This window comes from Pangasianodon hypophthalmus, chromosome 19 (genome assembly GCF_027358585.1).
Source record: "Pangasianodon hypophthalmus isolate fPanHyp1 chromosome 19, fPanHyp1.pri, whole genome shotgun sequence".
NCBI lineage: Eukaryota > Metazoa > Chordata > Actinopteri > Siluriformes > Pangasiidae > Pangasianodon > Pangasianodon hypophthalmus.
In genome coordinates, this window is record NC_069728.1 from 322,367 (window position 1) to 349,085 (window position 26,719).

General features: G+C 45.2%; 9 protein-coding genes across 9 annotated transcripts; all 9 read left to right on the plus strand.

Annotated features, from left to right (window-relative positions):
- Positions 1-21: 21 nt before the first annotated feature.
- Positions 22-8,522, plus strand: LOC128321757 (uncharacterized). Its single transcript, XM_053242297.1, is given in 2 exon segments — positions 22-439; positions 7,708-8,522. Coding segments are annotated over 2 exon segments (804 nt in total). The 5' UTR covers positions 22-36; the 3' UTR covers positions 8,109-8,522.
- LOC128321740 (histone H3) lies at positions 985-2,556 on the plus strand. Its single transcript, XM_053242277.1, has one exon. It carries the CDS (start codon positions 1,000-1,002, stop codon positions 1,408-1,410), a length of 411 nt encoding a protein of 136 aa, XP_053098252.1. The 5' UTR covers positions 985-999; the 3' UTR covers positions 1,411-2,556.
- On the plus strand, positions 6,421-7,223 carry LOC128321737 (histone H1-like). Its single transcript, XM_053242274.1, has one exon. It carries the CDS (start codon positions 6,436-6,438, stop codon positions 7,159-7,161), a length of 726 nt encoding a protein of 241 aa, XP_053098249.1. The 5' UTR covers positions 6,421-6,435; the 3' UTR covers positions 7,162-7,223.
- A 147-nt stretch (positions 8,523-8,669) lies between the features above and the next one.
- LOC128321742 (histone H3) lies at positions 8,670-9,665 on the plus strand. Its single transcript, XM_053242279.1, has one exon. The coding sequence runs from the start codon at positions 8,685-8,687 to the stop codon at positions 9,093-9,095; it is 411 nt and encodes a 136-aa protein (XP_053098254.1). The 5' UTR covers positions 8,670-8,684; the 3' UTR covers positions 9,096-9,665.
- A 4,643-nt stretch (positions 9,666-14,308) lies between these two features.
- LOC128321754 (histone H4) lies at positions 14,309-14,652 on the plus strand. The gene has a single exon (XM_053242294.1). It carries the CDS (start codon positions 14,326-14,328, stop codon positions 14,635-14,637), a length of 312 nt encoding a protein of 103 aa, XP_053098269.1. The 5' UTR covers positions 14,309-14,325; the 3' UTR covers positions 14,638-14,652.
- A 554-nt stretch (positions 14,653-15,206) lies between these two features.
- On the plus strand, positions 15,207-15,674 carry LOC128321747 (histone H2B-like). The gene has a single exon (XM_053242286.1). It carries the CDS (start codon positions 15,251-15,253, stop codon positions 15,623-15,625), a length of 375 nt encoding a protein of 124 aa, XP_053098261.1. The 5' UTR covers positions 15,207-15,250; the 3' UTR covers positions 15,626-15,674.
- A 3,764-nt stretch (positions 15,675-19,438) lies between these two features.
- On the plus strand, positions 19,439-20,241 carry LOC128321738 (histone H1-like). Its single transcript, XM_053242275.1, has one exon. It carries the CDS (start codon positions 19,454-19,456, stop codon positions 20,177-20,179), a length of 726 nt encoding a protein of 241 aa, XP_053098250.1. The 5' UTR covers positions 19,439-19,453; the 3' UTR covers positions 20,180-20,241.
- A 454-nt stretch (positions 20,242-20,695) lies between these two features.
- Positions 20,696-21,516, plus strand: LOC117599755 (histone H2A). The gene has a single exon (XM_053242283.1). It carries the CDS (start codon positions 20,716-20,718, stop codon positions 21,100-21,102), a length of 387 nt encoding a protein of 128 aa, XP_053098258.1. The 5' UTR covers positions 20,696-20,715; the 3' UTR covers positions 21,103-21,516.
- A 147-nt stretch (positions 21,517-21,663) lies between these two features.
- Positions 21,664-22,659, plus strand: LOC128321743 (histone H3). Its single transcript, XM_053242280.1, has one exon. The coding sequence runs from the start codon at positions 21,679-21,681 to the stop codon at positions 22,087-22,089; it is 411 nt and encodes a 136-aa protein (XP_053098255.1). The 5' UTR covers positions 21,664-21,678; the 3' UTR covers positions 22,090-22,659.
- Positions 22,660-26,719: the final 4,060 nt, after the last annotated feature.

Below are 26,719 nucleotides of genomic sequence, written 5' to 3' on the forward strand. Positions count from 1 at the left end.
TTCAGCGTTGTTCGTGGAACAGGTCTGATCATAACCATGAGCGGAAGAGGCAAGACCGGCGGAAAGGCTAGGGCCAAGGCCAAGACTCGTTCCTCCAGAGCTGGGCTGCAGTTCCCTGTGGGCCGTGTGCACAGGCTCCTACGTAAAGGCAACTACGCCGAGCGCGTCGGTGCCGGCGCTCCGGTCTACCTGGCCGCCGTGCTGGAGTATCTGACTGCTGAGATCCTGGAGTTGGCCGGCAACGCCGCCCGTGACAACAAGAAGACCCGTATCATCCCCCGCCACCTGCAGCTCGCCGTGCGTAACGATGAGGAGCTGAACAAACTGCTCGGCGGGGTGACCATCGCTCAGGGTGGTGTGCTGCCTAACATTCAGGCCGTGCTTCTGCCCAAGAAGACCGAGAAGACCGTCAAGACCAAGTAAACGCGCCCACTGCTGCGTTTGCCAGTACCCAAAGGCTCTTTTAAGAGCCACCCACTTCTGCTCCAAAAGTGCAATGTTATTCCTATCTTCTTAATACAAAGCAAACGCAGTTAAAATCAGGACATGAACACTCTAATTTGCTAAGAATTATATATTTATATATAATATAATAAATAATTATATACATGGAAACTATCCAAGTAGTCGTAGTAGCAGTAGTAATAATAATAATATGAATGATAAGAATAAGAATAACAATAATAGTGAGGCGTGTTGGCTAAATGCAGTGTGAGGGATGAGAATATGTTTTGACGGCGGGCGGTTTGTGTGTAACTGGTGAATGGCAGAGTACAAAAGCGCTGCGCGCCCGTGGAATAGGGGCGGGCGCCTTGTGTTTCGAACTGTGCCGGTGGCGGAAGCCAATAGTCATCAAGTGACGTCACGCATTCTATCCAATGACAGACGAGTGCCTTCAAGACGCCCAATGAGCGCAGAGCAGCGTTAGGGCTTAAAAAGCCGGCGTTCGCGAGCGCCGTGTATTCTGTTTTTCATCCGTGAAGTGCAGAGCTCGACGCCATGGCAAGAACCAAGCAGACCGCCCGTAAGTCCACCGGTGGCAAGGCGCCCAGGAAGCAGCTCGCCACTAAGGCCGCCCGCAAGAGCGCCCCGGCCACCGGCGGCGTGAAGAAGCCTCACCGTTACAGGCCGGGCACCGTGGCTCTGAGAGAGATCCGCCGTTATCAGAAGTCTACTGAGCTGCTCATCCGCAAGCTGCCCTTCCAGCGCCTGGTGAGAGAAATCGCTCAGGACTTCAAGACTGATCTGCGTTTCCAGAGCTCGGCCGTCATGGCCCTGCAGGAGGCGAGCGAGGCGTACCTGGTCGGCCTGTTCGAGGACACCAACCTGTGCGCCATCCACGCCAAGAGAGTGACCATCATGCCCAAGGATATTCAGCTGGCCCGCCGTATTCGCGGAGAGCGCGCTTAAACGACGACCGCGTCTAATCTACACAAAGGCTCTTTTAAGAGCCACCTCACAGTCTCAGCGAAATGAGCAAGTCTTCGTACCTTGGCTGTTTAAAAACTAAATGTAATGTGGTAGGGAAAAAAAAAAAAAGAACCTTTGAAATATTTTTATAACCTGTATAAATATATACATTATTATAAATATTATATAATGTTTGTGTGTTATGTGCTTATACGCGCGCGCTCTCACGCTGTGGCACACTTACAGTGAAAAGGGAGCAGTGAACCATAAGGTTTATTTGTGACGTCATGCGCTGGGGTCAGAGGCTTAGAACTATGCTGTTGGTTTGATTGACAGTTTTTCCCTTTATGACGCCGCGGGGATTCATCGGTCTTTAAATGTTGTGGTTTCTGCGCGCGCCTCTTCACTAATTTGAAGGGGAGAAGCAGAAGGGTTTCTCCGCGTTATCGTCATTCCGCCTAATATCCATCTGCACTTGTCTTTCTTTTCTGCTTAGAAATGATCAGATATAATACTATATTTAATCATTGGTGTATATTTATCAAGGACAACATGTGACATTTTTATTTATTCATTCATTCAATCGCTCATTTATGTCTTTATATAGCGTTTTTAACATTTAAAATGAAAAATTCCTGCTACTACTAATAACAACAATAATAACAACAATAATAATAATAATAATAGTGATAGTGATAGTAAAGAGTAGAGAAGAGGCGTGTGTTGGAGTTGCTATGGCAGAATGATCCAGTGCACAGTAATAAGGCTGATGAGCTCTGTGTCTGTGGGAAGGACACAGCGGCGCTGCGTGTTGTGCTGGATGGAGCTTGACTGCCCTCGTGCGGCCAAATCCAGGAACTGCAATTTCCCAGATTCAGTGTTCTGTTATGAAGCATTTTATGGAGGTGTTTATAAGTCTAAACTTGTAGTAGTTAGCCGGGGGAGAGTGCAGAGAACTGGGGGGGGTGGGGGGTTCGGGGCTGTAGCTGCGTTCACGATATACACAAACATGTGGAAAACTGCAAAAAAAAAAATTCTTTTCTTAATCTGCATATAAAGATTATTTTAGAAGCTGCTTTTGCTATATATATATATATATATAGATAGATAGATAGATAGATAGATAGATAGATAGATAGATAGATAGATAGATAAACATACACACAAAACATCAATTCGGGGTCCCTGTGAGTGTACATGGAGGGGGGACGGGGGGCAGAGAGAAAAGTCAACACCAGAGAAACACCTTGTACATATATTGTTGTTGATGTTGTTTATTATATTTGTAATTTTGAAAGGCATATATATGTGTTCTTTGTACCTGCAGTGAACCATTATGACTTCATGTACAGAGTTCTAGCTTGATGGTTTGATTGTCAGTTTTTAGAAGTCATTTGCTAATCCTAATAATATTGATATGAATGTTACTACTACTACTAATAATAATTATTATAAAAGGTTGTTGTGTGCAGTGCTGTGTGTTGTTGTGGATGGATCTTGACTGCCCTTGACGTTGCCCTAACCACTGCTGTTTATAGCCGCAGGTCAATTCTACATCTGCAATAAATAAAATAAATAAATAAATAAATAGGAGGAAGAACCTTTAAGAAATGTTTGTCAGTGCTGTGTTTGTTGCGTGTTAGAACAACAATCAGTAATAATTCTTCTGTTACTACTACTACTACTTATAATAATAATAATAATAATGAGAAGAAGAAGAAGAAATAATAAAGAGAGACTAGAAGAAAGAATAAAGGATGAGGAGTAAAATAAAATTTGCTGTGTGCAGCGCTGGGTGTTGTTGTGGATGGCTCGTGTGGCCACTTTTAGGAAGTGCACTTTGCCCTAATCACTGCTGTTTATAGGCGCAAATATAGCAAGTCTATGTAATAAATCGTAAAAAAAATAAATAAATAAAAATAGGAGGGACATGCTGTAAGAAAAGTTTGTCAATGCTGTGTTTGTTGCGTGTTAAAAAATATATTAAAACATGATGACAACAACGACAAGAGCAGTAATAACAATAATTCTGCTATCACTACTACTACTACTTCTTCTTCTACTACTACTGCTACTACTCATAATCGCCCTCGTGTGGCCACGTTTAGGAAGTGCACTTTGCCCTAACCACTGCTGTTTATAGGCGCAAATATAGCAAGTCTATGTAATAAATCGTAAAAAAATAAATAAATAAATAAAAATAGGAGGGACATTCTGTAAGAAAAGTTTGTCAATGCTATGTTTGTGGCGTGTTAAAAAATATATTAAAACATGACAAGAACAGTAATAACAATAATTCTGCTATTACTACTACTACTACTACTACTACTACTACTACTACTACTCATAATCGCCCTCGTGTGGCCACGTTTAGGAAGTGCACTTTGCCCTAATCACTGCTGTTTATAGGCGCAAATATAGCAAGTCTATGTAATAAATCGTAAAAAAATAAATAAATAAAAATAGGAGGGACATGCTGTAAGAAAAGTTTGTCAATGCTATGTTTGTTGCGTGTTAAAAATATATTAAAACATGATGACAACAACGACAAGAACAGTAATAATAATAATTCTGCTATCACTACTACTACTACTTCTTCTACTACTACTACTGCTACTACTCATAATCGCCCTCGTGTGGCCACGTTTAGGAAGTGCACTTTGCCCTAACCACTGCTGTTTATAGGCGCAGGTCAAGTCTACAGCTGCAATAAAGAGCTAAAACAAAAAAATAGGCCCATAGCGGTGCAGAGTACTTCAAAATAGGCCTACAGCGGCGCAGTGTACTTCAAAATAGGCCTGTAACAACGCAGAGTACTTCAAAATAGGCTCATAGCGGCGCAGAGTACTTCAAAATAGGCTCATAGCGGCGCAGAGTACTTCAAAATAGGCCTACAGCGGCGCAGTGTACTTCAAAATAGGCCTGTAACAACGCAGAGTACTTCAAAATAGACTCATAGCGGCGCAGTGTACTTCAAAATAGGCTCATAGCGGCGCAGAGTACTTCAAAATAGGCCTGTAACAACGCAGTGTACTTCAAAATAGGCTCATAGCGGCGCAGTGTACTTCAAAATAGGCTCATAGCGGCGCAGTGTACTTCAAAATAGGCTCATAGCGGCGCAGAGTACTTCAAAATAGGCTCATAGCGGCGCAGTGTACTTCAAAATAGGCTCATAGCGGCGCAGTGTACTTCAAAATAGGCTCATAGCGGCGCAGTGTACTTCAAAATAGGCTCATAGCGGCGCAGAGTACTTCAAAATAGGCCTGTAACAACGCAGTGTACTTCAAAATAGGCTCATAGCGGCGCAGTGTACTTCAAAATAGGCTCATAGCGGCGCAGTGTACTTCAAAATAGGCTCATAGCGGCGCAGAGTACTTCAAAATAGGCCTGTAACAACGCAGAGTACTTCAAAATAGGCCTGTAACAACGCAGAGTACTTCAAAATAGGCTCATAGCGGCGCAGTGTACTTCAAAATAGGCCTACAGCGGCGCAGCGTACTTCAAAATAGGCTCATAGCGGCGCAGTGTACTTCAAAATAGGCTCATAGCGGCGCAGAGTACTTCAAAATAGGCCTGTAACAACGCAGAGTACTTCAAAATAGGCCCATAGCCGCGCAGTGTACTTCAAAATAGGCCTGTAACAACGCAGAGTACTTCAAAATAGGCCTACAGCGGCGCAGTGTACTTCAAAATAGGCCTGTAACAACGCAGAGTACTTCAAAATAGGCTCATAGCGGCGCAGTGTACTTCAAAATAGGAGTATAGAGGCACAAAGTAATTCTAGTTATATGCTGTATGCATATGCAATGTTCTAGCAGCAGGAAATACTTCAAAATAGGATTCTAGCCGTACTGAGTAAATCACAATCCCAAGTTTAAAGCCCTGTGGATGAAATACAAAAGATAGACGTGTGAAGATAGAAGCGTGGACTAAATGCAAATGCATTTATAGCAGCATTGGCTACATTTATCCCAATAGAGTAATAGCAGAACGTAGTCAATTAAAACCAGGCGATAGTTGAATAACAACGAATAGGGTTAGAGCTCTGCTGAGTTCATAAGACTAGGGTTACAGCAGTGTGGAATTACATAAACATGAGGCTATAGCAGAGCCGGGCTAAACGGCACTAGGGTTAGGGCAGAGCCGGGCTAAACGGCACTAGGGTTAGGGCAGAGCCGGGCTAGACGGCACTAGGGTTAGGGCAGAGCCGGGCTAGACGGCACTAGGGTTAGGGCAGAGCCGGGCTAGACGGCACTAGGGTTAGGGCAGAGCCGGGCTAGACGGCACTAGGGTTAGGGCAGAGCCGGGCTAGACGGCACTAGGGTTAGGGCAGAGCCGGGCTAGACGGCACTAGGGTTAACTCGGGCTAGGGCGGAGACAGGCGCGGGTAACGAGGCGGAGGCGCGCGCCCGTTAAGGCGCCCACGAGGCGCACCTGGCGCCCCGGGACCACAAGAGGACGCGGCCGCGCACGAGGAGCGCCAGCCCGAGTGCCGGCGCCAGCCCGAGCGACGAAGACCAGACGAGGACAAAGACGCTGGGAGTCACGCTGCGGGAGTCGCCTCGTCCCTCCGAGCGCGCCCGCTCGCTCTCCACCCATGTGCTTTACACGGCCCAAAAGGGGCCTCGGTTCACATACTGCACGCCACACTCGGCCCGTGCAAACATAGCAGCAGCACTCACACGGCTCTCCTTCAACTCGGCCCGGAGGCCTCGCAACGGCCACGCCGTTTTTTGCCCTCTTTTTACACAGCACAACGCACGAAATGCGCGGCCCGCCGGCTCGAGCGCCAGGCGCGCCGTGCACTTTTGTGGCCGCCGCGCGAGATTGGTGCTCTCCTCCTGGCCGTGGCGGGCCGCGGGAGAAACGGGAAAGCCCGTTCTCGCGAAACGCGTGCTTGAACGCTTTGGAGCTTGCCTGACGGGTCGGATTTTCGCCGCGAAATGCCATGAGAAAACACAGTTGCGAGCGCATCGCGGAAGCGCAGTCATTCAGCGGCGCCCGGGTTGAGTCTACAACGTTCTCATGTCTGCTTTTAAGACCAGCCCCCCGGCCGCGGGGAGGGAGGTTCCTGTGTTACACAGCGCCACAGCGATTGACTCCTTTATTCTACTTAGCTCCGCACACACAGACATGGCAGAAGTCGCTCCCGCGCCCGCCGCCGCGCCGGCCAAAGCGCCCAAGAAGAAAGCAGCTTCGAGGACCAAGAAAGCGGGCCCCAGCGTCGGCGAGCTCATCGTCAAGGCGGTTTCCTCGTCCAAGGAGAGGAGCGGCGTGTCGCTCGCCGCTTTGAAGAAGGCTTTGGCTGCCGGCGGATACGATGTGGAGAAGAACAACTCCCGCGTCAAGCTCGCCGTCAAGAGCCTCGTGACAAAGGGCACTCTGGTGCAGACCAAAGGGACCGGCGCGTCTGGCTCTTTCAAGCTGAACAAGAAGCAGACCGAAGCCAAGAAGCCCGCAAAGAAAGCCGCGCCCAAACCCAAGAAGGCGGCCGCCAAGAAGCCCGCCGCGGCTAAGAAGCCCAAGAAGGTAGCGGCCAAGAAACCCGCCGCCGCCGCCAAGAAGTCTCCTAAGAAGGCGAAGAAGCCCGCCGCCGCCGCCAAGAAAGCCACCAAGAGCCCCAAGAAGGCGAAGAAGCCGGCGACCCCTAAGAAGGCAGCCAAGAGCCCCAAGAAGGCAAAGGCTGTGAAGCCCAAGACAGCAAAGCCCAAAGCGGCAAAGGCGAAAAAGGCAGCCCCCAAAAAGAAATAAACATGTTTGTGTGTTTCATTCATGTTTTTCTTCCTTAAACGGCTCTTTTAAGAGCCACCCATATCTTCGTTTAAAGAGCAATATTCCCTGTCCTCTCATGACACAAAGTGATGCTTTTAGTGGATTGGATTCCTCCTCCCAAAACGGTGACAGAGGCTGTAGGAGGAACATGAACATATGGGCAAACTAGTAAGAATTTACATTTCTCTGTAGCGTTGTACAGAATTTTGTGCGTTTGTGCGTTTGTATGTCTATTTTCCCTTCTGTCTGTTTTCATGCGCTCTCTCTCTCTCTCACACACACACACACACACACACACACACACACACACACACACACACACGCACAGAGGCGGCGTCACAAACGGGGGTGGGAGGGGCGTCGCGTAGAATAGAATGGTGGGCGGAATGTGTGGAATTTGACGGCGCGTTTGTGATTGGTTCTTCTGCCACAACGATCTTAGCCAATAAGAGAGCGGCTGTGTTGGCTATATCACGGAGGGCTCGGCGCGTAGTCTTTATTATTTCAGCGTTGTTCGTGGAACAGGTCTGATCATAACCATGAGCGGAAGAGGCAAGACCGGCGGAAAGGCTAGGGCCAAGGCCAAGACTCGTTCCTCCAGAGCTGGGCTGCAGTTCCCTGTGGGCCGTGTGCACAGGCTCCTACGTAAAGGCAACTACGCCGAGCGCGTCGGTGCCGGCGCTCCGGTCTACCTGGCCGCCGTGCTGGAGTATCTGACTGCTGAGATCCTGGAGTTGGCCGGCAACGCCGCCCGTGACAACAAGAAGACCCGTATCATCCCCCGCCACCTGCAGCTCGCCGTGCGTAACGATGAGGAGCTGAACAAACTGCTCGGCGGGGTGACCATCGCTCAGGGTGGTGTGCTGCCTAACATTCAGGCCGTGCTTCTGCCCAAGAAGACCGAGAAGACCGTCAAGACCAAGTAAACGCGCCCACTGCTGCGTTTGCCAGTACCCAAAGGCTCTTTTAAGAGCCACCCACTTCTGCTCCAAAAGTGCAATGTTATTCCTATCTTCTTAATACAAAGCAAACGCAGTTAAAATCAGGACATGAACACTCTAATTTGCTAAGAATTATATATTTATATATAATATAATAAATAATTATATACATGGAAACTATCCAAGTAGTCGTAGTAGCAGTAGTAATAATAATAATATGAATGATAAGAATAAGAATAACAATAATAGTGAGGCGTGTTGGCTAAATGCAGTGTGAGGGATGAGAATATGTTTTGACGGCGGGCGGTTTGTGTGTAACTGGTGAATGGCAGAGTACAAAAGCGCTGCGCGCCCGTGGAATAGGGGCGGGCGCCTTGTGTTTCGAACTGTGCCGGTGGCGGAAGCCAATAGTCATCAAGTGACGTCACGCATTCTATCCAATGACAGACGAGTGCCTTCAAGACGCCCAATGAGCGCAGAGCAGCGTTAGGGCTTAAAAAGCCGGCGTTCGCGAGCGCCGTGTATTCTGTTTTTCATCCGTGAAGTGCAGAGCTCGACGCCATGGCAAGAACCAAGCAGACCGCCCGTAAGTCCACCGGTGGCAAGGCGCCCAGGAAGCAGCTCGCCACTAAGGCCGCCCGCAAGAGCGCCCCGGCCACCGGCGGCGTGAAGAAGCCTCACCGTTACAGGCCGGGCACCGTGGCTCTGAGAGAGATCCGCCGTTATCAGAAGTCTACTGAGCTGCTCATCCGCAAGCTGCCCTTCCAGCGCCTGGTGAGAGAAATCGCTCAGGACTTCAAGACTGATCTGCGTTTCCAGAGCTCGGCCGTCATGGCCCTGCAGGAGGCGAGCGAGGCGTACCTGGTCGGCCTGTTCGAGGACACCAACCTGTGCGCCATCCACGCCAAGAGAGTGACCATCATGCCCAAGGATATTCAGCTGGCCCGCCGTATTCGCGGAGAGCGCGCTTAAACGACGACCGCGTCTAATCTACACAAAGGCTCTTTTAAGAGCCACCTCACAGTCTCAGCGAAATGAGCAAGTCTTCGTACCTTGGCTGTTTAAAAACTAAATGTAATGTGGTAGGGAAAAAAAAAAAAAGAACCTTTGAAATATTTTTATAACCTGTATAAATATATACATTATTATAAATATTATATAATGTTTGTGTGTTATGTGCTTATACGCGCGCGCTCTCACGCTGTGGCACACTTACAGTGAAAAGGGAGCAGTGAACCATAAGGTTTATTTGTGACGTCATGCGCTGGGGTCAGAGGCTTAGAACTATGCTGTTGGTTTGATTGACAGTTTTTCCCTTTATGACGCCGCGGGGATTCATCGGTCTTTAAATGTTGTGGTTTCTGCGCGCGCCTCTTCACTAATTTGAAGGGGAGAAGCAGAAGGGTTTCTCCGCGTTATCGTCATTCCGCCTAATATCCATCTGCACTTGTCTTTCTTTTCTGCTTAGAAATGATCAGATATAATACTATATTTAATCATTGGTGTATATTTATCAAGGACAACATGTGACATTTTTATTTATTCATTCATTCAATCGCTCATTTATGTCTTTATATAGCGTTTTTAACATTTAAAATGAAAAATTCCTGCTACTACTAATAACAACAATAATAACAACAATAATAATAATAATAATAGTGATAGTGATAGTAAAGAGTAGAGAAGAGGCGTGTGTTGGAGTTGTTATGGCAGAATGATCCAGTGCACAGTAATAAGGCTGATGAGCTCTGTGTCTGTGGGAAGGACACAGCGGCGCTGCGTGTTGTGCTGGATGGAGCTTGACTGCCCTCGTGCGGCCAAATCCAGGAACTGCAATTTCCCAGATTCAGTGTTCTGTTATGAAGCATTTTATGGAGGTGTTTATAAGTCTAAACTTGTAGTAGTTAGCCGGGGGAGAGTGCAGAGAACTGGGGGGGTGGGGGGTTCGGGGCTGTAGCTGCGTTCACGATATACACAAACATGTGGAAAACTGCAAAAAAAAAATTTCTTTTCTTAATCTGCATATAAAGATTATTTTAGAAGCTGCTTTTGCTATATATATATATATATATATATATATATAGATAGATAGATAGATAGATAGATAGATAGATAGATAGATAAACATACACACAAAACATCAATTCGGGGTCCCTGTGAGTGTACATGGAGGGGGGACGGGGGGCAGAGAGAAAAGTCAACACCAGAGAAACACCTTGTACATATATTGTTGTTGATGTTGTTTATTATATTTGTAATTTTGAAAGGCATATATATGTGTTCTTTGTACCTGCAGTGAACCATTATGACTTCATGTACAGAGTTCTAGCTTGATGGTTTGATTGACAGTTTTTAGAAGTCATTTGCTAATCCTAATAATATTGATATGAATGTTACTACTACTACTAATAATAATTATTATAAAAGGTTGTTGTGTGCAGTGCTGTGTGTTGTTGTGGATGGATCTTGACTGCCCTTGACGTTGCCCTAACCACTGCTGTTTATAGCCGCAGGTCAATTCTACATCTGCAATAAATAAAATAAATAAATAAATAAATAGGAGGAAGAACCTTTAAGAAATGTTTGTCAGTGCTGTGTTTGTTGCGTGTTAGAACAACAATCAGTAATAATTCTTCTGTTACTACTACTACTACTTATAATAATAATAATAATAATGAGAAGAAGAAGAAGAAATAATAAAGAGAGACTAGAAGAAAGAATAAAGGATGAGGAGTAAAATAAAATTTGCTGTGTGCAGCGCTGGGTGTTGTTGTGGATGGCTCGTGTGGCCACTTTTAGGAAGTGCACTTTGCCCTAATCACTGCTGTTTATAGGCGCAAATATAGCAAGTCTATGTAATAAATCGTAAAAAAAATAAATAAATAAAAATAGGAGGGACATGCTGTAAGAAAAGTTTGTCAATGCTGTGTTTGTTGCGTGTTAAAAAATATATTAAAACATGATGACAACAACGACAAGAGCAGTAATAACAATAATTCTGCTATCACTACTACTACTACTTCTTCTTCTACTACTACTGCTACTACTCATAATCGCCCTCGTGTGGCCACGTTTAGGAAGTGCACTTTGCCCTAACCACTGCTGTTTATAGGCGCAAATATAGCAAGTCTATGTAATAAATCGTAAAAAAAAAAAAAAATAAATAAAAATAGGAGGGACATTCTGTAAGAAAAGTTTGTCAATGCTATGTTTGTGGCGTGTTAAAAAATATATTAAAACATGACAAGAACAGTAATAACAATAATTCTGCTATTACTACTACTACTACTACTACTACTACTACTACTACTACTCATAATCGCCCTCGTGTGGCCACGTTTAGGAAGTGCACTTTGCCCTAATCACTGCTGTTTATAGGCGCAAATATAGCAAGTCTATGTAATAAATCGTAAAAAAATAAATAAATAAAAATAGGAGGGACATGCTGTAAGAAAAGTTTGTCAATGCTATGTTTGTTGCGTGTTAAAAATATATTAAAACATGATGACAACAACGACAAGAACAGTAATAATAATAATTCTGCTATCACTACTACTACTACTTCTTCTACTACTACTACTGCTACTACTCATAATCGCCCTCGTGTGGCCACGTTTAGGAAGTGCACTTTGCCCTAACCACTGCTGTTTATAGGCGCAGGTCAAGTCTACAGCTGCAATAAAGAGCTAAAACAAAAAAAAAGGATTGAATTAAATTTAAGAATTGTTTGTCAATGCTATGTTTGTTGCGTGTTAGAAAATATGTTAAACCATGATGACAACCGCAATCACAATAACAACAACAATCACAATAATAGATCTTCTGTTACTACTACCACTACTTCTAATAATAATAATAATAATAATAATAATAATAATAGGAGAAAACAATAAAGAAAGACTAGAAGAAAGAATAAAGGATGAGGAGTAAAATAAAGGTTGTTGTGTGCAGCGCTGTGTTGTTGTGGATGGATCCTGTCTGCCCTCGTGTGGCCAAGTTTAGGAAGTGCACTTTGCCCTAACCACTGCTGTTTAAAGCCGCAAATATAGCAAGTCTATGTAATAAATAGTTTTAAAAAAAAAAAAAAAAAAAAAAAAAAAAAGGGGGGGGGGGGAGCGGGGGGGGGGGGCGGCGGGGGGGGGCATGTTTGTCAATGCTATCTTTGTTGCGTGTTAGAGCGTATATTACAACATGTTTACAACAGCCAACATCAGCCAACAACAACAATACTACTATTACTAGTGATGATAGCGATGCCGCGCTGTGCTGGCTGAACGGTTAAGGCTCTGGGTTTTTGCTCGTAAGGTCGGGGGTTCAAGCCCCAGCACTGCTTCCACACAAGCTGGGATATCCTGTTTAGTATTATTTGTTTATTTTTATCTAAGCTTATGTTATAGATTAATAATACTACTACTGATAATAGCTATTAAATAATAATTATTTTTTAATATGACTAATAGGCATTAGTGTTTATTATAATGATTATTTATGAAATATTGTCATTACTGTATATCATTGCTATTATTATGTATTATATATCACAATTATGTGACTCCGTTTCATGCCAGCTGAAGTGGATTCGGCTGCTCTTTGTACCTCTGCTGTAATATAAATGGCAACTGATTCTACAGATTTCTGCTTAAGGTGCAGTATTTGGAGATTGGGAAGGTAGTTGTGTGTTGCGTTGTCTGTGATGTGCATCTTGTAAACTGTGTGGAATGTATCGTGTTGTGACCAAACACCAGGAAAAATTCCTAATACATGTCACTACATATGGCAACTAGAATTATTCTGATAACAACACCAACAACAGCAACAATGACACTGCTGCTACTCCTACTACTCCTACTACTAATAATAGTAATAATAGTAATAATGCGCTACTATTATTAATACCATTCCATTGTATAAGGCTAACAGACATCGTGTTCACCCACGTGTGGCCGCATTTCGAAACTTGACTGCCTGCATTTGTAGTAAATAACTGGGTTCGGATAATGAAATGATTTGATCAATTAAGCGTATGAATGCGTGTCACATACATCACACGGGGTTGTTTGTCACCGCTGTGCATCGACACGCTTTTCTACATGACAGTCTGATCGACACGGCAGTCTGAAATGATGAACATTGTAGACGTCTAATAAATGAGTAAAGTAAGACGACGCGTTATGAACGGTGTTCACGGTTGCTGGCATAATTTTCTACACGGTGAGTTAAAGGCGCACAACTATCAGATTCACAGTTCACGACTGTGTTTTATTTGGCCGAGTACAAGAGAGTGTAGGAGGAATCAGACTCTGTTGTTGTGCTCATATGACTATGGCATCGGCACAAATTTAACTTCTTACGGCTTTGGCTTTGTGTCGACGCACGTGTTTGATGAATTGTATGTTAGTTTCTTTGGCACAAATGGTGAAGCGAGTATGCTTTCCTTGCGAATGACACTTGGAGTTTAAGAATGAGGTTAGTGTTTGAGAAAATGTATCTATTTTAGACATTATACCTTAGAGAGGCCATTATATTTTGCCTTTGAGAGAGCTGATAAAGTAAGGCCCGAGAGTTGCCCTCGCATTCCTTTCTGTGCCGCTTGTCAGTTAAGTGATTGGCATTTGTGAGTGATCGATTGGTGTGGTAAAATGTGGGCTCGATTAAAAGTGTACACAGACTTTGATGGCGATCGGCTGAATGAGGGGCCTACTAATAAGATGCTGTGCTGCTACGCGAGACCCGTCGTTACAGCGGACCTAGGAGGAACGTCTCGTGTCTGTAAAGGGAATGTCGATGTTTTACAAACACAGAGTACTTTTACTAACCTCCTTACACTGACGGGTGTTTGGCTGTATTGTTTTTTGTTTTGTCTTTTTAAATATACACCTTGCATATCGGAATAAGACTTCTACTATTGTTACTACTACTGGAAAAACAACTACTACTACTACTACTACTACTACTACTACTAATAATAATAATAATAGTAATAATAATGTTTGTGTGTATAGAGAGGGTGAGGAAGAAGAAGACGCTAGCAGGTAGAAAGCTGTGGCGTTCTGTTTCTTTTTGAATGTGCTCTATTGTGTGACCGTTGGTCTTAGGCCCGCCTCCTCGCCTGTTCTCAACAAGGTCCTGTAGAGGGCGGATAAATATGTGGGCGCTGCGCGGCGAGTTTTATTGAGCAGCTTGACTTCGAGAGAGCAGCATCATGTCTGGCAGAGGCAAGGGCGGAAAGGGGCTCGGCAAAGGAGGCGCCAAGCGTCACCGTAAAGTTCTTCGCGATAACATCCAGGGAATCACCAAGCCGGCTATTCGCCGTCTGGCTCGCCGTGGCGGTGTTAAGCGTATTTCCGGTCTGATCTACGAAGAGACTCGCGGTGTGCTGAAGGTGTTCCTGGAGAACGTGATCCGCGACGCCGTCACCTACACCGAGCATGCCAAGAGGAAGACGGTCACCGCCATGGATGTGGTGTATGCCCTGAAACGCCAGGGACGCACCCTGTACGGCTTCGGCGGTTAAACGCTCCAACACCGAACGACGCGAACACAACGGCTCTTTTAAGAGCCACCCAAACATCCAGAAAAAGAGCTGTTCCTCGTGCTGTGTGTGTGTGTGTGTGTGTGTGTGTGTGTGTGTGTGTGTTTTTTTTACACACGTAACACATAAGTAGAAGATAATTTATATATGAACACAAAATCATAAACAATCTAGTTTTACATGTTTATATCGTGTGTGTGTGTGTGTGTGTATATATATATATATATATATATATATATATACACATGTACATAATGTGTGTGTGAATTACATAACGTGTGTGTGTGTGTGAAACGCGTTAGAAGACTATAATAGAATTTTTTTTTCTTCTTTTGTCATAGTGCACATTGTTGTGAATGTAAAAAAGGCGGGAAGGGAAACAAAGCGTAGCGGGGGGGGGGCGAGCGAGGAGGAGGAGGAGGAGGAAGAGGGCGGAGCGGTGGGAGGCTCCCTGTATGAGGCGGTGTGGGATTTTGACCAATAAAAAAATGTTCTTCGCTTGTGCCTAATTACAATGTCGGCCTGTAAATAGAGCGGCCGCGAGGCGGGCGTTATTCATTTTCTCGCAGTCTACAGGAGAAGCAGCAGCAGCAACATGCCCGACCCAGCCAAGGCCGCTCCCAAGAAGGGATCCAAGAAAGCCGTGACCAAGACGGCCGGCAAAGGAGGCAAGAAGCGCAGAAAGTCCAGGAAGGAGAGCTACGCTATCTACGTGTACAAAGTCCTGAAGCAGGTGCACCCCGACACCGGCATCTCTTCTAAGGCGATGGGTATCATGAACTCGTTCGTGAACGACATCTTCGAGCGTATCGCCGGTGAGTCCTCTCGTCTGGCTCATTACAACAAGCGCTCCACCATCACCTCCAGGGAGATCCAGACCGCCGTGCGCCTGTTGCTTCCCGGCGAGCTGGCCAAGCACGCCGTGTCCGAGGGCACCAAGGCCGTCACCAAGTACACCAGCTCCAAGTAAAGCGCCTTACCGCCGTCTTCATCAACCCAACGGCTCTTTTAAGAGCCACCCACTCCTTCATATAAAGAGCAATTTCTTCTTTTCCTCCCTGTCTCTCTCTGTGTGTGTGTGTGTGTGTGTGTGTGTGTGTGTGTGTGTGTGTGTGTGTGACGGGGGGAGGGGGGGCGCGTTCCCCGCCGGCTTTTATCGCGCTGTTCCCCCGCGACTGTTTTGTTCATTGTGTGAGTCTTGTAGTATGCTAAATGCGCAGGTGAGTAATTATAAACAATATTGTACGAGCATCATGCGTTCTCAATGTTGTTAAATAGTGGAATGGCAGCATGAAGTAGTTCTATCAATCAATGTTATAGCACTGCAAAGGAATTCAAAATGGGCTTCTAGAGGCACAGAGTACTTCAAAATAGTGTTCTAGCTGGACTAAGTAATTCAATTTAATGTTATGGCACCACAAAGTAATTTGAAATAGGCTCATAGAGGCAAAAAGTAATTGAAAGTAGGATTACAGCTGCGCAGAGTAATTCAAAATAGTGTCATAACAGCAATTAATAATTCAGTGTAATGTTATAATTTCACAAAGTAATTCAAAATAGGATTATAGCAGCACAGAGTACTTCTAAAAAGGGTTATAGCAGCAGGAAATAATTGAGATTAGGTTTATAGCGGCACAAAAGAGTTCAAAATAGGTTTATAGCGGCGCAGACTAATTCGAAATAAAGTGTGTAGCAGCACAGAGTAATTCAAAATAGGCTTATAGCAGCATGAAGTAATTCAAATTGATGCTACAGCACCACAAAGTAATTCAAAATAGGATTATAGCAGCACAGAGTACTTCAAAATAGGGTTATATCAGCATGAAGTACTTCAAGATAGGCTTATAACGGCACAGAGTAATTCAAAACAGGGTTATAGCTGCTCAGAGTACTTCAAAATAGGGTTATAGCTGCTCAAAATATGGTTAGAGCAGCACGATGTAATTCAAATCAATGTTGTAGCAGCAGGAAATACTTCAAAATAGGGTTATATCAGCATGAAGTACTTCAAGATAGGCTTATAACAGCACAGAGTAATTCAAAACAGGGTTATAGCTGCTCAGAGTACTTCAAAATAGGATTATAGCTGCTCAAAATATGGTTAGAGTAGCACGATGTAATTCAAATCAATGTTGTAGCAGCAGGAAATACTTCAAAATAGGGTTATATCAGCATGAAGTACTTCAAGATAGGCTTATAACGGCACAGCATAGTTCAAAATAGGGCTTTAGCTGCACAGAGTACTTCAAAAATAGGCTCATAGCGGCGCAGTGTACTTCAAAATAGGCCTGTAACAACGCAGTGTACTTCAAAATAGGCTCATAGCGGCGCAGCGTACTTCAAAATAGGCCTGTAACAACGCAGAGTACTTCAAAATAGGCCTACAGCGGCGCAGAGTACTTCAAAAAATAGGCCCATAGCGGTGCAGAGTACTTCAAAATAGGCCTACAGCGGCGCAGTGTACTTCAAAATAGGCCTGTAACAACGCAGAGTACTTCAAAATAGGCTCATAGCGGCGCAGAGTACTTCAAAATAGGCTCATAGCGGCGCAGAGTACTTCAAAATAGGCCTACAGCGGCGCAGTGTACTTCAAAATAGGCCTGTAACAACGCAGAGTACTTCAAAATAGACTCATAGCGGCGCAGTGTACTTCAAAATAGGCTCATAGCGGCGCAGAGTACTTCAAAATAGGCCTGTAACAACGCAGTGTACTTCAAAATAGGCTCATAGCGGCGCAGTGTACTTCAAAATAGGCTCATAGCGGCGCAGTGTACTTCAAAATAGGCTCATAGCGGCGCAGAGTACTTCAAAATAGGCTCATAGCGGCGCAGTGTACTTCAAAATAGGCTCATAGCGGCGCAGTGTACTTCAAAATAGGCTCATAGCGGCGCAGTGTACTTCAAAATAGGCTCATAGCGGCGCAGTGTACTTCAAAATAGGCTCATAGCGGCGCAGAGTACTTCAAAATAGGCCTGTAACAACGCAGTGTACTTCAAAATAGGCTCATAGCGGCGCAGTGTACTTCAAAATAGGCTCATAGCGGCGCAGTGTACTTCAAAATAGGCTCATAGCGGCGCAGAGTACTTCAAAATAGGCCTGTAACAACGCAGAGTACTTCAAAATAGGCCTGTAACAACGCAGAGTACTTCAAAATAGGCTCATAGCGGCGCAGTGTACTTCAAAATAGGCCTACAGCGGCGCAGCGTACTTCAAAATAGGCTCATAGCGGCGCAGTGTACTTCAAAATAGGCTCATAGCGGCGCAGAGTACTTCAAAATAGGCCTGTAACAACGCAGAGTACTTCAAAATAGGCCCATAGCCGCGCAGTGTACTTCAAAATAGGCCTGTAACAACGCAGAGTACTTCAAAATAGGCCTACAGCGGCGCAGTGTACTTCAAAATAGGCCTGTAACAACGCAGAGTACTTCAAAATAGGCTCATAGCGGCGCAGTGTACTTCAAAATAGGAGTATAGAGGCACAAAGTAATTCTAGTTATATGCTGTATGCATATGCAATGTTCTAGCAGCAGGAAATACTTCAAAATAGGATTCTAGCCGTACTGAGTAAATCACAATCCCAAGTTTAAAGCCCTGTGGATGAAATACAAAAGATAGACGTGTGAAGATAGAAGCGTGGACTAAATGCAAATGCATTTATAGCAGCATTGGCTACATTTATCCCAATAGAGTAATAGCAGAACGTAGTCAATTAAAACCAGGCGATAGTTGAATAACAACGAATAGGGTTAGAGCTCTGCTGAGTTCATAAGACTAGGGTTACAGCAGTGTGGAATTACATAAACATGAGGCTATAGCAGAGCCGGGCTAAACGGCACTAGGGTTAGGGCAGAGCCGGGCTAGACGGCACTAGGGTTAGGGCAGAGCCGGGCTAGACGGCACTAGGGTTAGGGCAGAGCCGGGCTAGACGGCACTAGGGTTAGGGCAGAGCCGGGCTAGACGGCACTAGGGTTAGGGCAGAGCCGGGCTAGACGGCACTAGGGTTAGGGCAGAGCCGGGCTAGACGGCACTAGGGTTAGGGCAGAGCCGGGCTAGACGGCACTAGGGTTAGGGCAGAGCCGGGCTAGACGGCACTAGGGTTAGGGCAGAGCCGGGCTAGACGGCACTAGGGTTAACTCGGGCTAGGGCGGAGACAGGCGCGGGTAACGAGGCGGAGGCGCGCGCCCGTTAAGGCGCCCACGAGGCGCACCTGGCGCCCCGGGACCACAAGAGGACGCGGCCGCGCACGAGGAGCGCCAGCCCGAGTGCCGGCGCCAGCCCGAGCGACGAAGACCAGACGAGGACAAAGACGCTGGGAGTCACGCTGCGGGAGTCGCCTCGTCCCTCCGAGCGCGCCCGCTCGCTCTCCACCCATGTGCTTTACACGGCCCAAAAGGGGCCTCGGTTCACATACTGCACGCCACACTCGGCCCGTGCAAACATAGCAGCAGCACTCACACGGCTCTCCTTCAACTCGGCCCGGAGGCCTCGCAACGGCCACGCCGTTTTTTGCCCTCTTTTTACACAGCACAACGCACGAAATGCGCGGCCCGCCGGCTCGAGCGCCAGGCGCGCCGTGCACTTTTGTGGCCGCCGCGCGAGATTGGTGCTCTCCTCCTGGCCGTGGCGGGCCGCGGGAGAAACGGGAAAGCCCGTTCTCGCGAAACGCGTGCTTGAACGCTTTGGAGCTTGCCTGACGGGTCGGATTTTCGCCGCGAAATGCCATGAGAAAACACAGTTGCGAGCGCATCGCGGAAGCGCAGTCATTCAGCGGCGCCCGGGTTGAGTCTACAACGTTCTCATGTCTGCTTTTAAGACCAGCCCCCCGGCCGCGGGGAGGGAGGTTCCTGTGTTACACAGCGCCACAGCGATTGACTCCTTTATTCTACTTAGCTCCGCACACACAGACATGGCAGAAGTCGCTCCCGCGCCCGCCGCCGCGCCGGCCAAAGCGCCCAAGAAGAAAGCAGCTTCGAGGACCAAGAAAGCGGGCCCCAGCGTCGGCGAGCTCATCGTCAAGGCGGTTTCCTCGTCCAAGGAGAGGAGCGGCGTGTCGCTCGCCGCTTTGAAGAAGGCTTTGGCTGCCGGCGGATACGATGTGGAGAAGAACAACTCCCGCGTCAAGCTCGCCGTCAAGAGCCTCGTGACAAAGGGCACTCTGGTGCAGACCAAAGGGACCGGCGCGTCTGGCTCTTTCAAGCTGAACAAGAAGCAGACCGAAGCCAAGAAGCCCGCAAAGAAAGCCGCGCCCAAACCCAAGAAGGCGGCCGCCAAGAAGCCCGCCGCGGCTAAGAAGCCCAAGAAGGTAGCGGCCAAGAAACCCGCCGCCGCCGCCAAGAAGTCTCCTAAGAAGGCGAAGAAGCCCGCCGCCGCCGCCAAGAAAGCCACCAAGAGCCCCAAGAAGGCGAAGAAGCCGGCGACCCCTAAGAAGGCAGCCAAGAGCCCCAAGAAGGCAAAGGCTGTGAAGCCCAAGACAGCAAAGCCCAAAGCGGCAAAGGCGAAAAAGGCAGCCCCCAAAAAGAAATAAACATGTTTGTGTGTTTCATTCATGTTTTTCTTCCTTAAACGGCTCTTTTAAGAGCCACCCATATCTTCGTTTAAAGAGCAATATTCCCTGTCCTCTCATGACACAAAGTGATGCTTTTAGTGGATTGGATTCCTCCTCCCAAAACGGTGACAGAGGCTGTAGGAGGAACATGAACATATGGGCAAACTAGTAAGAATTTACATTTCTCTGTAGCGTTGTACAGAATTTTGTGCGTTTGTGCGTTTGTATGTCTATTTTCCCTTCTGTCTGTTTTCATGCGCTCTCTCTCTCTCTCACACACACACACACACACACACACGCACAGAGGCGGCGTCACAAACGGGGGTGGGAGGGGCGTCGCGTAGAATAGAATGGTGGGCGGAATGTGTGGAATTTGACGGCGCGTTTGTGATTGGTTCTTCTGCCACAACGATCTTAGCCAATAAGAGAGCGGCTGTGTTGGCTATATCACGGAGGGCTCGGCGCGTAGTCTTTATTATTTCAGCGTTGTTCGTGGAACAGGTCTGATCATAACCATGAGCGGAAGAGGCAAGACCGGCGGAAAGGCTAGGGCTAAGGCCAAGACTCGTTCCTCCAGAGCTGGGCTGCAGTTCCCTGTGGGCCGTGTGCACAGGCTCCTACGTAAAGGCAACTACGCCGAGCGCGTCGGTGCCGGCGCTCCGGTCTACCTGGCCGCCGTGCTGGAGTATCTGACTGCTGAGATCCTGGAGTTGGCCGGCAACGCCGCCCGTGACAACAAGAAGACCCGTATCATCCCCCGCCACCTGCAGCTCGCCGTGCGTAACGATGAGGAGCTGAACAAACTGCTCGGCGGGGTGACCATCGCTCAGGGTGGTGTGCTGCCTAACATTCAGGCCGTGCTTCTGCCCAAGAAGACCGAGAAGACCGTCAAGACCAAGTAAACGCGCCCACTGCTGCGTTTGCCAGTACCCAAAGGCTCTTTTAAGAGCCACCCACTTCTGCTCCAAAAGTGCAATGTTATTCCTATCTTCTTAATACAAAGCAAACGCAGTTAAAATCAGGACATGAACACTCTAATTTGCTAAGAATTATATATTTATATATAATATAATAAATAATTATATACATGGAAACTATCCAAGTAGTCGTAGTAGCAGTAGTAATAATAATAATATGAATGATAAGAATAAGAATAACAATAATAGTGAGGCGTGTTGGCTAAATGCAGTGTGAGGGATGAGAATATGTTTTGACGGCGGGCGGTTTGTGTGTAACTGGTGAATGGCAGAGTACAAAAGCGCTGCGCGCCCGTGGAATAGGGGCGGGCGCCTTGTGTTTCGAACTGTGCCGGTGGCGGAAGCCAATAGTCATCAAGTGACGTCACGCATTCTATCCAATGACAGACGAGTGCCTTCAAGACGCCCAATGAGCGCAGAGCAGCGTTAGGGCTTAAAAAGCCGGCGTTCGCGAGCGCCGTGTATTCTGTTTTTCATCCGTGAAGTGCAGAGCTCGACGCCATGGCAAGAACCAAGCAGACCGCCCGTAAGTCCACCGGTGGCAAGGCGCCCAGGAAGCAGCTCGCCACTAAGGCCGCCCGCAAGAGCGCCCCGGCCACCGGCGGCGTGAAGAAGCCTCACCGTTACAGGCCGGGCACCGTGGCTCTGAGAGAGATCCGCCGTTATCAGAAGTCTACTGAGCTGCTCATCCGCAAGCTGCCCTTCCAGCGCCTGGTGAGAGAAATCGCTCAGGACTTCAAGACTGATCTGCGTTTCCAGAGCTCGGCCGTCATGGCCCTGCAGGAGGCGAGCGAGGCGTACCTGGTCGGCCTGTTCGAGGACACCAACCTGTGCGCCATCCACGCCAAGAGAGTGACCATCATGCCCAAGGATATTCAGCTGGCCCGCCGTATTCGCGGAGAGCGCGCTTAAACGACGACCGCGTCTAATCTACACAAAGGCTCTTTTAAGAGCCACCTCACAGTCTCAGCGAAATGAGCAAGTCTTCGTACCTTGGCTGTTTAAAAACTAAATGTAATGTGGTAGGGAAAAAAAAAAAAAGAACCTTTGAAATATTTTTATAACCTGTATAAATATATACATTATTATAAATATTATATAATGTTTGTGTGTTATGTGCTTATACGCGCGCGCTCTCACGCTGTGGCACACTTACAGTGAAAAGGGAGCAGTGAACCATAAGGTTTATTTGTGACGTCATGCGCTGGGGTCAGAGGCTTAGAACTATGCTGTTGGTTTGATTGACAGTTTTTCCCTTTATGACGCCGCGGGGATTCATCGGTCTTTAAATGTTGTGGTTTCTGCGCGCGCCTCTTCACTAATTTGAAGGGGAGAAGCAGAAGGGTTTCTCCGCGTTATCGTCATTCCGCCTAATATCCATCTGCACTTGTCTTTCTTTTCTGCTTAGAAATGATCAGATATAATACTATATTTAATCATTGGTGTATATTTATCAAGGACAACATGTGACATTTTTATTTATTCATTCATTCAATCGCTCATTTATGTCTTTATATAGCGTTTTTAACATTTAAAATGAAAAATTCCTGCTACTACTAATAACAACAATAATAACAACAATAATAATAATAATAATAGTGATAGTGATAGTAAAGAGTAGAGAAGAGGCGTGTGTTGGAGTTGCTATGGCAGAATGATCCAGTGCACAGTAATAAGGCTGATGAGCTCTGTGTCTGTGGGAAGGACACAGCGGCGCTGCGTGTTGTGCTGGATGGAGCTTGACTGCCCTCGTGCGGCCAAATCCAGGAACTGCAATTTCCCAGATTCAGTGTTCTGTTATGAAGCATTTTATGGAGGTGTTTATAAGTCTAAACTTGTAGTAGTTAGCCGGGGGAGAGTGCAGAGAACTGGGGGGGTGGGGGGTTCGGGGCTGTAGCTGCGTTCACGATATACACAAACATGTGGAAAACTGCAAAAAAAAAATTTCTTTTCTTAATCTGCATATAAAGATTATTTTAGAAGCTGCTTTTGCTATATATATATATATATATATATATATATATAGATAGATAGATAGATAGATAGATAGATAGATAGATAGATAGATAAACATACACACAAAACATCAATTCGGGGTCCCTGTGAGTGTACATGGAGGGGGGACGGGGGGCAGAGAGAAAAGTCAACACCAGAGAAACACCTTGTACATATATTGTTGTTGATGTTGTTTATTATATTTGTAATTTTGAAAGGCATATATATGTGTTCTTTGTACCTGCAGTGAACCATTATGACTTCATGTACAGAGTTCTAGCTTGATGGTTTGATTGACAGTTTTTAGAAGTCATTTGCTAATCCTAATAATATTGATATGAATGTTACTACTACTACTAATAATAATTATTATAAAAGGTTGTTGTGTGCAGTGCTGTGTGTTGTTGTGGATGGATCTTGACTGCCCTTGACGTTGCCCTAACCACTGCTGTTTATAGCCGCAGGTCAATTCTACATCTGCAATAAATAAAATAAATAAATAAATAAATAGGAGGAAGAACCTTTAAGAAATGTTTGTCAGTGCTGTGTTTGTTGCGTGTTAGAACAACAATCAGTAATAATTCTTCTGTTACTACTACTACTACTTATAATAATAATAATAATAATGAGAAGAAGAAGAAGAAATAATAAAGAGAGACTAGAAGAAAGAATAAAGGATGAGGAGTAAAATAAAATTTGCTGTGTGCAGCGCTGGGTGTTGTTGTGGATGGCTCGTGTGGCCACTTTTAGGAAGTGCACTTTGCCCTAATCACTGCTGTTTATAGGCGCAAATATAGCAAGTCTATGTAATAAATCGTAAAAAAAATAAATAAATAAAAATAGGAGGGACATGCTGTAAGAAAAGTTTGTCAATGCTGTGTTTGTTGCGTGTTAAAAAATATATTAAAACATGATGACAACAACGACAAGAGCAGTAATAACAATAATTCTGCTATCACTACTACTACTACTTCTTCTTCTACTACTACTGCTACTACTCATAATCGCCCTCGTGTGGCCACGTTTAGGAAGTGCACTTTGCCCTAACCACTGCTGTTTATAGGCGCAAATATAGCAAGTCTATGTAATAAATCGTAAAAAAAAAAAAAAATAAATAAAAATAGGAGGGACATTCTGTAAGAAAAGTTTGTCAATGCTATGTTTGTGGCGTGTTAAAAAATATATTAAAACATGACAAGAACAGTAATAACAATAATTCTGCTATTACTACTACTACTACTACTACTACTACTACTACTACTACTCATAATCGCCCTCGTGTGGCCACGTTTAGGAAGTGCACTTTGCCCTAATCACTGCTGTTTATAGGCGCAAATATAGCAAGTCTATGTAATAAATCGTAAAAAAATAAATAAATAAAAATAGGAGGGACATGCTGTAAGAAAAGTTTGTCAATGCTATGTTTGTTGCGTGTTAAAAATATATTAAAACATGATGACAACAACGACAAGAACAGTAATAATAATAATTCTGCTATCACTACTACTACTACTTCTTCTACTACTACTACTGCTACTACTCATAATCGCCCTCGTGTGGCCACGTTTAGGAAGTGCACTTTGCCCTAACCACTGCTGTTTATAGGCGCAGGTCAAGTCTACAGCTGCAATAAAGAGCTAAAACAAAAAAAAAGGATTGAATTAAATTTAAGAATTGTTTGTCAATGCTATGTTTGTTGCGTGTTAGAAAATATGTTAAACCATGATGACAACCGCAATCACAATAACAACAACAATCACAATAATAGATCTTCTGTTACTACTACCACTACTTCTAATAATAATAATAATAATAATAATAATAATAATAGGAGAAAACAATAAAGAAAGACTAGAAGAAAGAATAAAGGATGAGGAGTAAAATAAAGGTTGTTGTGTGCAGCGCTGTGTTGTTGTGGATGGATCCTGTCTGCCCTCGTGTGGCCAAGTTTAGGAAGTGCACTTTGCCCTAACCACTGCTGTTTAAAGCCGCAAATATAGCAAGTCTATGTAATAAATAGTTTTAAAAAAAAAAAAAAAAAAAAAAAAAAAAAAGGGGGGGGGGGAGCGGGGGGGGGGCGGCGGGGGGGGGCATGTTTGTCAATGCTATCTTTGTTGCGTGTTAGAGCGTATATTACAACATGTTTACAACAGCCAACATCAGCCAACAACAACAATACTACTATTACTAGTGATGATAGCGATGCCGCGCTGTGCTGGCTGAACGGTTAAGGCTCTGGGTTTTTGCTCGTAAGGTCGGGGGTTCAAGCCCCAGCACTGCTTCCACACAAGCTGGGATATCCTGTTTAGTATTATTTGTTTATTTTTATCTAAGCTTATGTTATAGATTAATAATACTACTACTGATAATAGCTATTAAATAATAATTATTTTTTAATATGACTAATAGGCATTAGTGTTTATTATAATGATTATTTATGAAATATTGTCATTACTGTATATCATTGCTATTATTATGTATTATATATCACAATTATGTGACTCCGTTTCATGCCAGCTGAAGTGGATTCGGCTGCTCTTTGTACCTCTGCTGTAATATAAATGGCAACTGATTCTACAGATTTCTGCTTAAGGTGCAGTATTTGGAGATTGGGAAGGTAGTTGTGTGTTGCGTTGTCTGTGATGTGCATCTTGTAAACTGTGTGGAATGTATCGTGTTGTGACCAAACACCAGGAAAAATTCCTAATACATGTCACTACATATGGCAACTAGAATTATTCTGATAACAACACCAACAACAGCAACAATGACACTGCTGCTACTCCTACTACTCCTACTACTAATAATAGTAATAATAGTAATAATGCGCTACTATTATTAATACCATTCCATTGTATAAGGCTAACAGACATCGTGTTCACCCACGTGTGGCCGCATTTCGAAACTTGACTGCCTGCATTTGTAGTAAATAACTGGGTTCGGATAATGAAATGATTTGATCAATTAAGCGTATGAATGCGTGTCACATACATCACACGGGGTTGTTTGTCACCGCTGTGCATCGACACGCTTTTCTACATGACAGTCTGATCGACACGGCAGTCTGAAATGATGAACATTGTAGACGTCTAATAAATGAGTAAAGTAAGACGACGCGTTATGAACGGTGTTCACGGTTGCTGGCATAATTTTCTACACGGTGAGTTAAAGGCGCACAACTATCAGATTCACAGTTCACGACTGTGTTTTATTTGGCCGAGTACAAGAGAGTGTAGGAGGAATCAGACTCTGTTGTTGTGCTCATATGACTATGGCATCGGCACAAATTTAACTTCTTACGGCTTTGGCTTTGTGTCGACGCACGTGTTTGATGAATTGTATGTTAGTTTCTTTGGCACAAATGGTGAAGCGAGTATGCTTTCCTTGCGAATGACACTTGGAGTTTAAGAATGAGGTTAGTGTTTGAGAAAATGTATCTATTTTAGACATTATACCTTAGAGAGGCCATTATATTTTGCCTTTGAGAGAGCTGATAAAGTAAGGCCCGAGAGTTGCCCTCGCATTCCTTTCTGTGCCGCTTGTCAGT